Source organism: Oncorhynchus tshawytscha, linkage group LG22, assembly GCF_018296145.1.
Source record: "Oncorhynchus tshawytscha isolate Ot180627B linkage group LG22, Otsh_v2.0, whole genome shotgun sequence".
Taxonomy (NCBI): domain Eukaryota; kingdom Metazoa; phylum Chordata; class Actinopteri; order Salmoniformes; family Salmonidae; genus Oncorhynchus; species Oncorhynchus tshawytscha.
Genome location: NC_056450.1, coordinates 10,956,625 through 10,971,794, shown reverse-complemented (window position 1 = coordinate 10,971,794; position 15,170 = coordinate 10,956,625). Strand labels below are relative to the sequence as shown.

Below are 15,170 nucleotides of genomic sequence, written 5' to 3'. Positions count from 1 at the left end.
AGTGAAGAGCACTTTTTGCCAGTCCTGTCTGGTCCAGCAACGGTGGGTTTGTGCCCATAGGTGACATTGTTGCCGGTGAAGACCTGGCTTACAACAGGCCTACAAGCCCTCAGTCCAGCCTCTCTCAGCCTACTGCGGACAGTCTGAGCACTGATGGAGGGATTGTGCATTCCTGGTGTAACTCACGCAGGTGTGATGTTTGGATATACCGATCCTGCGAGGACGATCAGCTGTCCATCCTGTCTCCCAGAAGCGCTGTCTTAGGCATCTCACAGTACAGACATTGCAATTTATTGCTCTGGCCACATCTGCAGTCCTCATGCCTTGTTGTAGCATGCCTAAGGCACATTCACGCAGATGAGCAGGGACCCTGGGCATCTTTCTTTTGGTGTTTATCAGAGTCAGTAGAAAGGCCTCTTTAGTGTCCTAGGTTTTTATAACTGTGACCTTAATTGCCTACCGTCTAAGCTTTTAGTGTCTTAGCGACCATTCCGCAGGTGCATGTTCATTAATTGTTTATGGTTCATTGAACAAGCATGGGAAACCGTGTTTAAACCCTTTACAATGAAGATCTGTGAAGTTATTTGGATTTTTACGAATTTTCTTTGAAAGACAGAGTTCTGAAAAATGGAAATGTTCTTATTTTGCTGAGTGTAGATGTGCATATGTATGTACAGTGCGGCAGGTAGCTTAGCAGTTAATTGAAAGGCTGCTGGTTTGAACCTCCAAGCCGACTAGATGAAAAATCTGTTGATGTGCCCTTGAGCTCATCGAGTGCACCAACCCTAATTGCTCCTGTAAGTTGCTCAGGATAACAACGCCTGCTAAAATACTAAAATGTAAATGTACCAAGACATATAGTTTGGATCATAATAGCCATAGTTTGCATCATAATTTAAGGATTTTAGTACAAAGGGAAATCTACTAGAAATATTAGGATCCTGTTGGTGCAGCAGACTAAGTAGCCTACAAGGCTTGAAGATGGCAGTTTGTATGTTTAAATCTACTTAAATACCATTCTTTAAAATAGCTATAGCTATGTTAGGACAATACCCTAATAAAATATAATGATGTAAGAGGATTGAAATGCCGTTTGTTTAAAAGTTTGACGATTTCATATAATAATGTTACATTACACATCAATATTAGCAGAACATTATTATGCATTATGACGGAAGTATGTTTTTAGAAAAATGATGGATCATCATGGATCACCTTACAGAACATCTTCATGAGACCATTGTAGGAATATTCCCTGCTTGTTGTTATGGGTGTTTTGAATAACATATCCATCAACATTAGCAGAACATTTAGTTGTGCCAGTATGTTCTAAGAACATTACCGGAACATTGTGTTATTACATTACCTGGAACCTAATGATAACATTTGGGGAATGTTCTGTGGTGGTTGTTACAGATGTTGTGCACAACATTTTAGTGAACGTTAGGAGAACATTCCAAGGATATTTTACTTAAAACATGTCCTTTTGTTAGATAAACCGTAAACCCTAACTAGAACTTAATAGGAATCGTACATAATGTTCTGGGAATGTTCCTGGTTTGCTGGGAAGATTCTAACGAAATTTCCACATCAACAATCGAAATGACTGAAAATGTGTCTTGTCACAATGAAATTCTAGCGTGATAGATCAAATGCATTCAAAGGAATGCTGCCTATTCACACAATTCAACAGTACAACCCTGCAGTGGCAGCGATGTGGAAGTCACAGCAGGAACCCCATGTCATTTAGTTTATTCTGCATGTACACAGCAGGCCAACAGACATGTGGGAGACCCATCCCTTGGTCCCACTTTCACACGGACACAAAATGTCATTCCCATTACGTCGACAGAGCAAAAGTAAACGTCCAAGATGTGTAAAAGTCTGGGTAAATAAGTATTAATTGGCGTTTCAGACAAGTGGACAGTCCTGTACTCGCTGTTCGCCTGCCCGACAGTTAGCAGTAAGGGATATGGTGGTTGCCTGTCATGTCTTGTAGAGGTATGCTGCCTCTGTCTGGTCGAAACTTTCATTATGGTTGGCGTTCCTCTCTTTCGAACCCTCCAAACAGAGCCTTACATTATTCCAACTTGGAATATTATTTGAGGTGCAGTATAGTCCATTTTTCCGGTTGTTTTTGCTAGCTAGCTTCGAGTTTGATCAGTTCAAGGGACGTGAGCGCCAAATGATGTAGCTTACCCCAGGCAATAACCACACAACATGTTTAGGCCATACTCATGCTCAAACTATGAAATCGGGCTCAATGCAATAAATGAAGCTACTTCAAGCTAGGCGAAGCAGCGACGCATGCACTGACCCCATCCATTAAAAGGGACTGGAGTCAGGAATGGCCGCAGCATCAACTATTTGAATGGATTTGAATGGCTAGAAAGAAAGGCATGAACACCCTGGCGTAGGTCCTGAGGTTTTGATGCAGTTTCAGCACATTTTTTCCCGTTTTTGAGCATAAAAACCACCATAATCAAAAAAACATTAGATAACATTTAAAAAAATATATATTTGTGTCTTTTATTTGGCTTTTCATAACAGTTTTTGTTTTCTAAATTAGATTATCACAGGGTAAGCACTGCCTACCCTGCCTACCCTGATTGCACGTCACTGTGCTGTGCAAAATTATGTAGTGGGTGCTGTCCAACACTCGGATGCAATCTCACTCCGGAGTGTCAGAACATTATTGTCTGATGAGCGAATGAGAAATATGCAGTCATGCTCCCCAGCAAACCCGGCATCACTTAAAACCAGTCAAGTAAAAGAACACCCCCAACACATCTGTTAAAATGGCCAATAAGCAAACTAAACTGTGTCAGTGGTGTGTGTGTGTTTGAAGAGACTAGCTTCCAGGTATTATCCTCTGTGTTGACTCACTGTATAGTAGGCTGTCCGAAGGTCACAACTGTTTGTCTACACTTCACACACCTCACTGGAGATAGGTTTTCAGTCTTTCAGGAGGGACGTGATGATAAGCTTGAGTAAGTAACTTCCATTCATTTGGTCTCAATCTCATCATGTGTACAAAATGTTTTTAGATTTAATTGCCACACACTCTCTAGTAGTAAACATGAAAGGAAGGCAACCCCTTATGCTGGCATTGCTGACAGTTGATTCCCAATAATGTCAGTCACTAAAAGAGAGGAGCAGAGAGTCAAGCCCTGATTTTCTGTAGTCAGGTATTGGTTCCCTAAACATGGCTGCCTCCATAGAAATAGAATTACTAGAACGGATATTCCCTTTTAAGTCCCTGGGTCTGTAATGGGTGAACTGGTGGCCATATTGAGTGCACCCATAGGTGTTCCAGTTGAATTGCCATGGTCTGTGGAGCTTTTCCATCCTAGCAAATTATACTTCTATGGTTACCACTGTCTCCGTGGCTGCAACTTCAGTGCCACTGCTTGATTAAGCTATCAGTCCTGGAAATCTACAGTACAGCAGCCAATCAGTGTCTACATCATGGACAGGTCACAGGGTTTATTGAACATACTCCAACATACGCTCCATTGTGTAATGATGATAGTGTTGGAGAGGTCCACCCTCCATGTTCCTTCCCCCTCCTCCCTCAACCCCTTTCTGTACTGTAGGCTACCACACGCTGTCATATGTTTCCACTGGACAGAGTCCCACTTCCATGATGTGCTCTGTTTGTCCAGGCCTGTGGCGTGTAGCCGCAATTGACACTAGAACCTCAAATTCAAACAAGATCTCTTCATTCATATATACCAAGTAATTGCCTCATTAATGTCTACACAAATCTAATATTCAGACAAATATTTAAAGTGCACAATGAGGAAATATATATTTTTTAATTAGCCGGTACTAGTCTCATTGTAATCAGTCAACAATTACCTTGTGACTTCAAAGCAAACATCAACCAGAGATCAAACAGACTAACCCAAAATGACCTACCACAGAGTGTGTAACATTGTCAAAGTAATGCCATGCTCTGTCTCCTGTCCTACAGCTCTACCCACTACGCCAACACGGCCTGTCAGTAACACAGTGTGTAACGTCATGTTCTCTCTTCCATCTCACAGCCCAGCGTTCCGCCCATGAGTTGCCCATGGTGGATAAACAAGACATGGACAGCTGTTCTGTCCTGGGAGGTCAGCAGATGATTCTGACGGGACAAAACTTCAGCTCCGACTCCAAGGTCATCTTTATAGAGAAAACCCGTGGTGAGTATTACTCGATATGAGTCAACACCTCTGGGGGTGGAAGTGGATGATGGTGGCATGGACCATATTCTATATGATGTCCCACCTCATCTGTTAAAAATGTTACCATTATTTTACTAGAGTGAAATTTGCCGGTATTCTTCTGACCGTTGTTAGATTCTGCTGAGAGAGAAAAAAACACTCATACAATACGTGCCAGTAGCATTGAAAACGTTTTGGGAATTTTCCATTGGAAAACTGTGGGAATGTGGAAAACTTTACATAGGAATATATGGGTATTTATTCACTTTTTACCTTTTTGCAAGTGTTTACCCTCATAAACCAGCCATGATAATCAGATGTAGACAGTTATTTCCCATGCCCATTTAGAGGCAATTTACTTCACAGCCCTATATTATTATTATTATTATTATTATTATTATTATTATTATTATTATTATTATTATTATTATTACTCTGGTTGATCATGCCTCCACAAATTTCGCCCACTAGTGCCACAGCACCCCCATGCTGCATTTTACCTATGAATAATTTGCATGATCCATCAGATAAGGCAGCAGCCTCACTCTCCTGTGCCCTCTCCTTCCTCGCCTGTTATCCATGTGTTATGTTATCATTATGCTGTTTATTTTGTTGTGCATGGAATAGGATCTCTGTTAAGGAATAGGACCAAGCGGAATATGACCTAGCGGTTAAAAGCGTTAGTCCAGTAACCCGAAAGATCGCTGGTTCAAATCCCCGAGCCGGCAAGGTGAGCAAGGCAGTTAACCCTCAACAACAACTGCTCCCTGGGTGCCGATTAAGGCAGCCCCCCCCCCCCAGTATGTTAGGGGGGGAAAAAGTGATACTAGGCTCACTTGTCACATCGCAGTACCAGAATTCAACCTAAGGTGCACATTTACTAGTGTGTGTATTACTGCATTCTTATTGGTCTGCTCTATCCAGTCATAGGCCTTGTGACACAATTATTTAACTTGTACATTGGAATGACAGAATCACCATTACAAGATAGTCTCAGATATTGCTGTATTAATCAATGTGATTGTGTAATAGTGACAAAGGCCACCATACTTTCTGTCTGTCATTTGAATCCTGACCTTTCCTCCTCACCCACCGCTCAGATATTTGCATGACATTCCAATTCCTTCTGATGCTAAACGGTGCCAACCCTTTTAGGATAAGGAGCTTATCACAGCAAGATAGGTTTTATTGTGGGTTTATTTTAGAACTTCACACGATTATTTAACAAGCTTACTGAAGTGTTAGTATATTGTGCAGATTGTTAATGTGCTTCATTGACAGCTTACAGGATTGTATGCTGAGGAGATGTACTTTGTTATAGTTGTCAGTCACAGTTTTCAGTACAGTCTTTGTTGTCCCGCTCTCTGTCACCTCAATACAGACTACCTGTGTAGTGAGGGATATATAATTTGTCACCTCGTTGCACCTCAATATCCTCAATACTGAGTCCAGAGAGAAGAGTGGTCCTCATTGATCCATCTACAGCACTTACGGCAGCTACTTGGTTTACCTTGGCATTCGTCACCCAAACACTAACCATAACGCCAGCTCTTATAAAGCCAGATGCACAACCTAGGGACTATTCTAATGTAACTATTTATTCCTGGTTAGCTGTTATGTTATGTTTTTGTTATATATAGCTTGGCCATCCAATCTTTGTTTATAACCTTCCATAAATCAGATCTAGGTTTTTATTTATGGTCCTTTAGTTGTTGTTGTTAATAGCCCTCAGGTGTCTCTGGACTGCATGGGACAGCAGAAGAGTAGCCTAGTGTTTAGATGCTTTATCTGTTACTAGTCTGTTAGTATAATGGTTGTGACTCATTACATCCATGGCCTGTCTGAAGGCTGAGTATGGGGAGCTTTGAGGCATGGGCTTTCCGGGGGCCGAGTGTGGGGAGCTATGATACGTGGGCTCTCTAGGGGGCTGCTTCAGCTAGAACTTGGACCTTGTCTGTCCAGGTTTTTTTTTAATCAAGGCTTTCCTGCTGTCGGGTTACGACACACTGCACTAATGGCTAGTATTGGAGACGCAAATAAAAACAAGTAGATCTACGTAGAAGAGGGATTGCCATTGTTTTGGAGAGGTTCTCCATGTGACCCAGAGTTCTGGAACAGTAAGGCTGTGAAATCCCTTTGAATGGGACACAACTGGCTCTGGCCTTCTCTGGCTCTAGGAGACACACGCATGCATGCACGTGCACACACACTGTGCACACACACACACACACACAGCTGGCTTCGGCTGGGGCTCCTCTGGCTCGATCTCATGGACGTGGCTCCACGAGGGGAGGAGAGGAGTGTTCCATAAGACATTATTTGAAGGTCCGTAATAAACCATTTATAAGGCATTAATAAATCGTTACTCCCACATGAACCATTTACTAATCATTCGTAAAGTATTTTTGCAGTCCCTAATCTAAAGTGAGTGCTATTACATGTTTTGAGTGACTAATGTCAATTCTCACAAAAATGAGGGTGTAATGATTAATAAATGGTGAGCAAACGGTTTGCAAATGTCTTATAAATGGTTTATCATGGACCCTTAACATAAAGTGTTACAGAGCATTCCCACAGTCAAGCCAAGCTGGGCCTCTTCAACTCTTTCTGGCTGCCACCATTCCTAATTACCAGAGAAAAAAGAAAAGACAAGGGGTGTCCCGTAGAGTAGTTTTGGAACAAAACGCAAACAAATGTAAAACGCCAAGAAAGCAACAGTCATCACCTGTCGTTACTCTGTACTGAAATGGAGCGAGTTGATCATAAAACGAGAGAAAAAGAAAATAAAGAAAACTTGGCAAGACATATGGAATCCCCCTTTCTCCTTCTGACTCATTTCAGCCATATGCGTTTAATTTGCAGTCTGACATAAAGGTTTCCTACATAGCATTAAACAGATATCCGACTGCTAAATACTGGATTTCTTTCCTTTTGAGAAAATGCTTAAGCTGTTTATTTTTAATAGAGAGCAAATCTAGTTAAAATGTCTAAAATGTTGATGATAACAAAAAAACATTTGGGGTTATTTGTGTGTTTCGGGTTGACATGTTGTCAGTTTGCTATCTTGCTTTTGAAAGTTTATGATCATCAATGACAAGAAGTCATCATCAGCATAATTTCCAACACCTGAGTTGTTGACCTATACTCTTTTTCCAGTTAACTGTAAATGACTGCAATATGATATAATAACATTAAATGACACAGCTAAATGCAGATAGCAGCAACAATACCTGTGCTGTCATTTACCCAGCACATCAAAAATGTTCAACACGTTACGTTATTGAGCAAGACCTAACCTTGAGGTATTGAATTTAAAGGAAAACGCCACCAAAAAAAGTATATTTTGGTATTTGTTTCATTATTCCATTGTTAACATAGTCTCAAAAGATATGTAACTTTCAAAACACAGAAATCATCCCTGTATGATGCATTTTGCATCATATGATTCTCCGTTTTGCATCATATAATGCTACATTTATCATACAGGGATGCTTTCTGTATTTTGAAAGTTGCGCATCTTGAAAACTTGATAGTTGACAAGCAAAACGTTTTGGGACTATGTCAACAATGGTCTAATGAAACAAATACCAAAACATAGCTTTTGGGAGGAATTTTCCTTTAAGCAAAAATATGATCTTTTACATTTGAAGAGAGCCAACAACTGTAGGTTACACTCAAATTAAGCATACTATTTCATGGATAATAAACCTGTTAAACAGCCCTCACAAAACAAATACACGCCAAACCATTTCTCATTTTAAAAGATAAGGATACAAATGCTTTAATTAGAAACAACAATCGAATTAATTACAATTTTAAAAGCTTCCATGAAAATCTATAGAAATCTGAATTAAATTACCTTTACGTAATAACAAAACTCATAAGTAACAGAATGGCAAAAGTCTTACCAGACTTGATAAAAACAGGGTTTATTAAAAATGTATTCACTATAATACAATATGCAAAAAAAACAAGATGTAGATATATCACTTATGGCTGTTGATGCCTAAAAGGCTTTAGACCTTCTTGTATGGCCTTTTCTATTCCAATCTTTGGAAGCATTCAACTTTCCAACTGAAATAATACATTTCAAAAAAAATATTATATAAATATCCTAAAGCAATTTTTTTATTTTTTATAATACATAATCTGCTGAAATTGCTTTAGAAAGGGGCACAAGACAGGGATGTCCTTTCTCCCCCCTCCTGTTTGTACAGGACCCAAACGTAACAGGTATCAGTATTGGTAAACATTAATATCAACTAAACTTATTTGCCACCGATCTGTTGATATACAATGACTGATTTTGAAAACTCAATGCCCCCCTTTTTAAGAATATTCAAATATCAGGATATAAAATGAACGTGAAAAAACTTAAATAATGGCAATAGGAAAAATAATAACTCATGATCTACAGCAATCCTTTAAGTGGACCACAAAAAATATTAAATACTTAGGATGCTTAATAAGTAACAACAAATATATAATGATAATTAAATGGAGCAATCTTCCCAGAAATCTAGATAAAACTCTTTAGAATGGCATGCTTTTAACAAAGTTTTTATATTTATATTTGGTAATACCTATTACCCCACCGAATACATTATTTAAAAAAGTATACTCGGCCATAAGAATTTATATGGGCAAATGAAACGCATAGGGTCATGTAAAACGTTCATATTTATTCTAAGTCTGAGGGTGGTTTATAACTTCCAGACTTGGAATTGTGTCAACTCTCCACCCAAAACTTTTACTTGAATGTTATTGTTAAATGCACTAAAGAGGAACAATGGGGATATATTGGAGATGTGCATGCTCCTCCCCAGAATCTTTTCACATGTCTGTTTTGAAAGGATGGAGTTAAGAACATGAACAACTTCATAGTTAAGAATCCCTTCATACCCAGACAGGTTTGGCCTATTTTTGATCACCAGTGCGTCAACCATCAGCCATTGGACCAAAGCTCTCCGCCAGGGTGCATTTTTAGAATATACTTTTCTTAACCTCTAAAATAATTCCAATATTGCTTGACACAGAGTAAACATGTGATTTTATGTATGATTTCTTACAATATATTATGGGAAATATAGGTTCAGATAATGGTTTTACTTCATGATAAATCTGTAGCTGTCTCTGGCTGTAGGTGAGCAGAATGGTGAAAGAGGAAGTGGTGAGAGTAGATATATATAAGATATATATAATCTATGTGACACAAAGAGTCTCCTAACTCCTCTTGAGTGTTAATAATATGGCCTATGGGTTAGTGGCAGGCAGACAATGATGTGAAGGTTGAAACCATGCATTGTGTTCTGAGACAAAGCGGAGAATCCTCTACCACGCTGGCTCAACCTGCCAAAGAGACAATAGAGCTCATGAATTCACTATAAACACATGGAAACATCTGAGATATACATTTTTACTGGTTAGAATTCATTTTTAATTGGTTTGCAACTTAGCATGTTTGCAATTAATCAAAAGCAGAGTAGCAATTGCACACATTTTCTGGTTTTAGATAACCTCTCCCTGTACTGTGTTCCTGTTTTTGCTGTGTCCAACAGGGTGTTGTAATTCACCCTGAAATATGTATATGACCTGAAACACCCATTCCGTTCTCTGTCTCTGCAGATGGACAGCAGATTTGGGAGATGGAGGCAACTGTAGACAAAGATAAATGTCAGCCCGTAAGTATCACTACTTTTACAGATGGCCCACTTCTCGATATCTGAAAAAGTGGTCAAAACAGTCCACTGATTATAATGTGGGAATTGTCTGTTCGTTTGTTTTAAATAACGTTTTTTTTATAAAAATGTCATACTTTGTCACCAATTTCATTGTTTACACATCTACAGTGGTTATACTCTGAATACAATTTCTAATAATAATGTGACAGATTGATATGAAATTAAAATTATGTCATTTTAACAGAGTCTGCTGTTTGTTGAAATACCCTCCTATCGCGACCTGTCGATTTGCCATTCCGCCAAAGTGAACTTCTATGTCATCAACGGAAAGAGGAAGCGCAGCCAGCCTCAGCACTTCACATTCACTCCACTGGCAGGTATGGAACCATAAGCATCAGCAATAAGGAGGCAATACCCATCATATGACTGTGATGGTCTGAGTGAACTGTGTGTTATTTTAGGTGCTTTTGTGAAAGAGCAATACAATTATGTAGGAATGATATCAAGTCACATGTTATTCCATGTCATTAATATGTCACTAAGATATATGATTGGTGTAGTAGATTATAGTTACTTTAAGCAGTATGACTTGACCCCCACTCATATCTCTGTTGTCTTCCGTCTCTCCCACAGTCCCGTCCATTAAAACAGAGCCTGTGGATGACTATCCTTTCTCCATGACCCAGATTATGGGTGTGTCCCCCCAGTCCTACTACCACCACAGCCCTGGGTCCCGTGGGATCATCCACCCAGACAATGGCCTGGTCTCCAGCATGGCCTCCTGCCAGCAGGTCCGCTCCGGCCTCCCCACCCCCGTCCCAGACACCTGCTTCCAGCAGCAGAGCCCAGCCATTGTGTACTCCCGTGGGGGAAAGAGTCTGAGCGGCAGTCCCGGGGGGCTCTACCAGCAAACTGGGGAGATGCGGGTGATGCCCGACCCACACCGCTCCGTCCTAGTTCACACGGGCTCCCCAGCTCAGTCGTCCCCGCTGGGGGCCCAGCAGCAGCATGGAGGGGGCCAGGGCCAGCACCCCTCCATTATCCAGTTCTCCCCCAACAACCAACACCTGCTCCGGGGAAGCGACCCTCCACCTCTCCAGCCTGACAACCATCAGCACATCATCTACTGTGATGGCTACCCTCAGCAGTCTGGAGCCCAAGCTCACTCCCCTATCTCGGCCCACTCCCCCCAACATTACCCAACCACAGTGATCCAGCAGCAGCCCTATGTGCCCAAGGCGGTGCCAAAGGGCAGGTCTTCCCCTGGTGGGATGGAGGCCCAGAGATGCCCCCCTGGAGAGGAGCAGAGAGCCAGCCTCCCTGGAGGACGGGTCACAGTCAAGGAGGAGAACCTGGATCAAATGTACCTTGATGACGGTGAGTGTAAGTTAGTGCCAGGCTTTTATACATCAATATAATTAATGCTCTTGAATGATGCATGGTGGTGTAACATCCATGCGATTTTGTTATTTGCCTTCTAGGCAGAGTTCCTCTGTCCAGTGTCTGTGTTCTTTTCCCCCATCTTAATCTTAATTTTATTTTTATTGTCCCAGAGTCGCCTCTTCACTGTTGACATTGAGACTGGTATTTTGAGGGTACTATTTAATGAAGCTGCCAGTTGAGGACTTGTGAGGTGTCTGTTTCTCAAACTAGACAATCTAATGTACTCTTGCTCAGTTGTGCACCGGGGCCTCCCATTCCTCTTTCTATTCTAGAGCCAGTCTGTGCTGTTCTGTGAAGGGAGTAGTACACAGCATTGTATGAGATCTCCAGTTTCTTGGCAATTTCTCGCATGGAATAGCCTTCATTTCTCAGAACAAGAATAGACTGACGAGATTCATAAGAAAGTTCTTTGTTTCTGGCCTGTAATCGAACCAACAAATGCTGATGCTCCAGATAGAACTAGTCTACAGAAGGCCAGTTTTATTGCTTCTTTAATCAGAACAACAGTTTTCAGCTGTGCTAGCATATTTGCAAAAAGGTTTTCTAATAATCAATCAATTGGCCAAACTTGGATTAGCTAACACAACGTGCCATTAGAACACAGGAGTGATGGTTGCTGATAATGGGTCTCTGTACGCCTATTGTAGCCGTTTCCAGCTACAATAGTCATTTACAACATTAACACACACTGTATTTCTGATCAATTTGATGTTATTTTAATGGATAAAATGTGCTTTTCTTTCAAAAACAAGGACATTTTTAAGTAACCCTAAACTTTTGAATGGTAGTGTATATATTTATTTTGCAGGCTGTATCATATGATATGAAGTGAGTGAAGTTGTACACAATTGTGCACACTTTTCTGAGACGCGCTTTGGCTCGTGACCGCTACTTTTAAAACTACTGGCTGAAATGATACATCACCTCTGTAGCATAAAAAATTATTAAATAAAAATACTATAGAATGGGCCAATTATAGAATCAGGGTTGACTGTAACAGGGTTGACTGTAAACAGGGTTGAAGGAAGCTTGTTGTGTGCAACAGGGAGGTTCACAAAAAAAATGTGTTAAAACATTTCTAGTCTACAGTACCAGACAAAAGTTTGGACACACCTACTCATTCCAGGGTTTTTCTTAATTTTTTACTAGTTTCTACATTGTAGAATAATAGTGAAGACGTCAAAACTATGAAATAGCACATATGTGACCGACTGCCTCGATTCGGTCTTATTTAGCAATATTTTAAATGGTATCTTTTACATTGGATAAAAGCAGATACACAGAGCTACCAAATGGTATATAATACACCTCATTTGAGGAACAATGGGAAAGTAATTCTGCTTTGAAAGTTGATAAACTTGTAACTTCGCTTTGGAGAAAATGGCCTTTGAATGTTTTGGTACCCACTGGAGAGCGCTTCTTTGTCTACACCCGTTCAGCATCGTTCACACCCTCTTAAGCTTTAGCCCCAACCATCTCTTTAACTGCTTGACGCTACCCATCCCTTAAGCAGGATAATTGCGCCTCAGACAAATAATATTACAAAAAATATTCATGTTCATGAAATCACAAGTGCAATATTGCAAAACACAGTTTAGCCTTTTGTTAATCCACCTGTCGTCTCAGATTTTGAAATTATGCTTAACAGCGAAAGCAATCCAAGCGTTTGTGTAAGTTTATCGATTGCATGACAAAACATTAAGTACACTTAGCATCAGGTAGCTTGGTCACGAAAATCAGAAAAGCAATCAAATGAATCGTTTACCTTTGATGATCTTCGGATGTTTTCACTCACGAGACACACAGGTACACAACAAATGTTCCTTTTGTTCCATAAAGATGATTTTTACATCCAAAATACCTCCGTTTGTTTGGCGCATTATGTTCAGAAATCCACAGGAAAGAGCGGTCATGACAACGCAGACAAATTCCAAATAATATCTGTAATGTCCACAGAAACATGTCAAACGTTTTTTATAATCAATCTTCAGGTTGTTTTTAAAATATATAATTGATAATATATCAACCACAAATGTCTTTCACAGTAGGAGAGGGAAAAGCAATACCTATTAAAAAATCTGTTTGATATCCCTTTAAATGGAGCAATGAGTTTTCAAAATAGAAGCCACTTCCTGGTTTGATTTTCTCAGGGTTTCGCCTGCAATATCAGTTCTGTTATACTCACAGACAATATTTTGACAGTTTTGGAAACTTTAGAGTGTTTTCTATCCCAATCTGTCAATTATATGCATATTCTAGCATCTGGTCCTGAGAAATAGGCCATTTACTTTGGGAACGTTATTTTTCCAAACATAAAAATAGTGCCCCCTAGCTTCAAGAGGTTAAGGGTTGATCTGAGCATTCAATCATAACAACAACAGTCAAGCACCCAAACTACCTTGCTTGCTACTTCCAAACACAAATGAGAGAACAGCCACTGACCATTTTACTCACCCAAGCAGAGCTGGATGTTTTTATGTTTAACCAGAGTGTTGGTGACTGTAACTGTGCTGCTGGCAACAATTTACGCTTATTTCCAAAATTTTCTGACAAGTCCATATTCAACGGGTGTTGAGTGTTCGTAAATTTGTCAGTTATTTTGCACTCTGGCATACTCAGACGAGAGTGCTCTGAAATCGGAGTAGATAACCAGAGGGAATTTACCAGCTACGTCTATCAACAGTTGTCGCAGTGACATTTGACCAAGAAGGAGAGTGATGGAGTACTGCATCAGATGACCTGGCATCCACAATCACCTGACCTCAACCCAATAGAGATGGTTTGGGATGAGTTGTGCAGAGTGATGGAAAAGCACAAAACAACAGAAAATGGCCAAAAATATTAGACGCAGCTGACCTGCATTTACATTATGATTTGACTATTAGATAGATTGGTTCACGTAACTGACCAATCCTGTTCAAATGATAGACAAACATAAATTATTCTCTAATCACGTGCACTTTAACAACAATCCTTCCCAAGTTGCCAGTCCAGGAGATGTAGTTACATATGTTCAACTTAGTTTTCCACTCAATGTGGAAATAACATGGATTATGAATCATATATTTATACTTACCCATGTCAGCCCCATTATCACCCTGTGAGATCAGAATAACAGACCACATCCAAACTACATGTTGTTGCAGTGTGATCACCAGACCTGATAATGATGTTGTCCCTTTAAACCTCTCTTTGGTTGGGGAGGTAGCTAGTCCTCGTCAGTGACAGGTCATGTCCTAGACCATGTGGAAGTGTTGTAACCCTGGTGATCTGTAGTTTGAAGGATCACCATGTTGTTCAGTTCAGCACAACCCAGTAAGAAATAGAGAGAGAGAGAGAGAGAGAGAGGGATTTCTCTGGCATTACTACAGACCAGGAAATGAGACTTCTCTTTTTTTCTCTTTCTTTCAATTTTTTTTTATAAAACAACATAAAAAAAGGAAAAAATTAAGCAGCCAGCTCTCCTGACCGACCGCCTGGATGTGTTGACACTGTTATGATCTGAAAAACAAGTTCCATGGTAACCATTGTCAAACAGTGGAATGGGCTGTTTCAGAGAGCCCGGGAAAGCCTCTTTGTTTGTTATACTTGGCTGGGGTTTCCCTTGGCCCCACACCCCTCAATTCTGTGGAGAACACACTGGAGGATTTGCTTTTTTCCATCCCTGGCCCAAGATTCTGCCAATCTGGCACAAGAAAATCCTATTTGCAGCTGCTCTCCTCCAGAAAATCCGGTCTGATCTCCATAAGATAGCGCTTAGGGTGGGAGTCGGGAGGCAACAGCAGCAGGAAAAAGGAAAGGGCTGAGTTTGGATGGAAAAAATGAAACTGAGAAA

At 40.4% G+C, this 15,170-nt stretch overlaps 1 protein-coding gene across 4 annotated transcripts in view; it reads left to right on the top strand.

The window, feature by feature from the left end:
• The window catches only part of LOC112221783 (nuclear factor of activated T-cells, cytoplasmic 2), a 47,236-nt gene that overhangs the window by 22,747 nt on the left and 9,319 nt on the right, over nt 1–15,170 (top strand). For 3 of the 4 annotated variants that reach the window (XM_024384106.2, XM_024384104.2, XM_042303727.1), the window contains exons 6-9: nt 4,050–4,190; nt 9,837–9,892; nt 10,137–10,269; nt 10,526–11,275. In XM_024384106.2, the coding sequence (XP_024239874.1) occupies nt 4,050–4,190; nt 9,837–9,892; nt 10,137–10,269; nt 10,526–11,275 (1,080 nt within the window). The remainder of the gene's footprint in view (nt 1–4,049; nt 4,191–9,836; nt 9,893–10,136; nt 10,270–10,525; nt 11,276–15,170) is intronic. The other variant, XM_042303728.1, reaches the window with a different exon arrangement.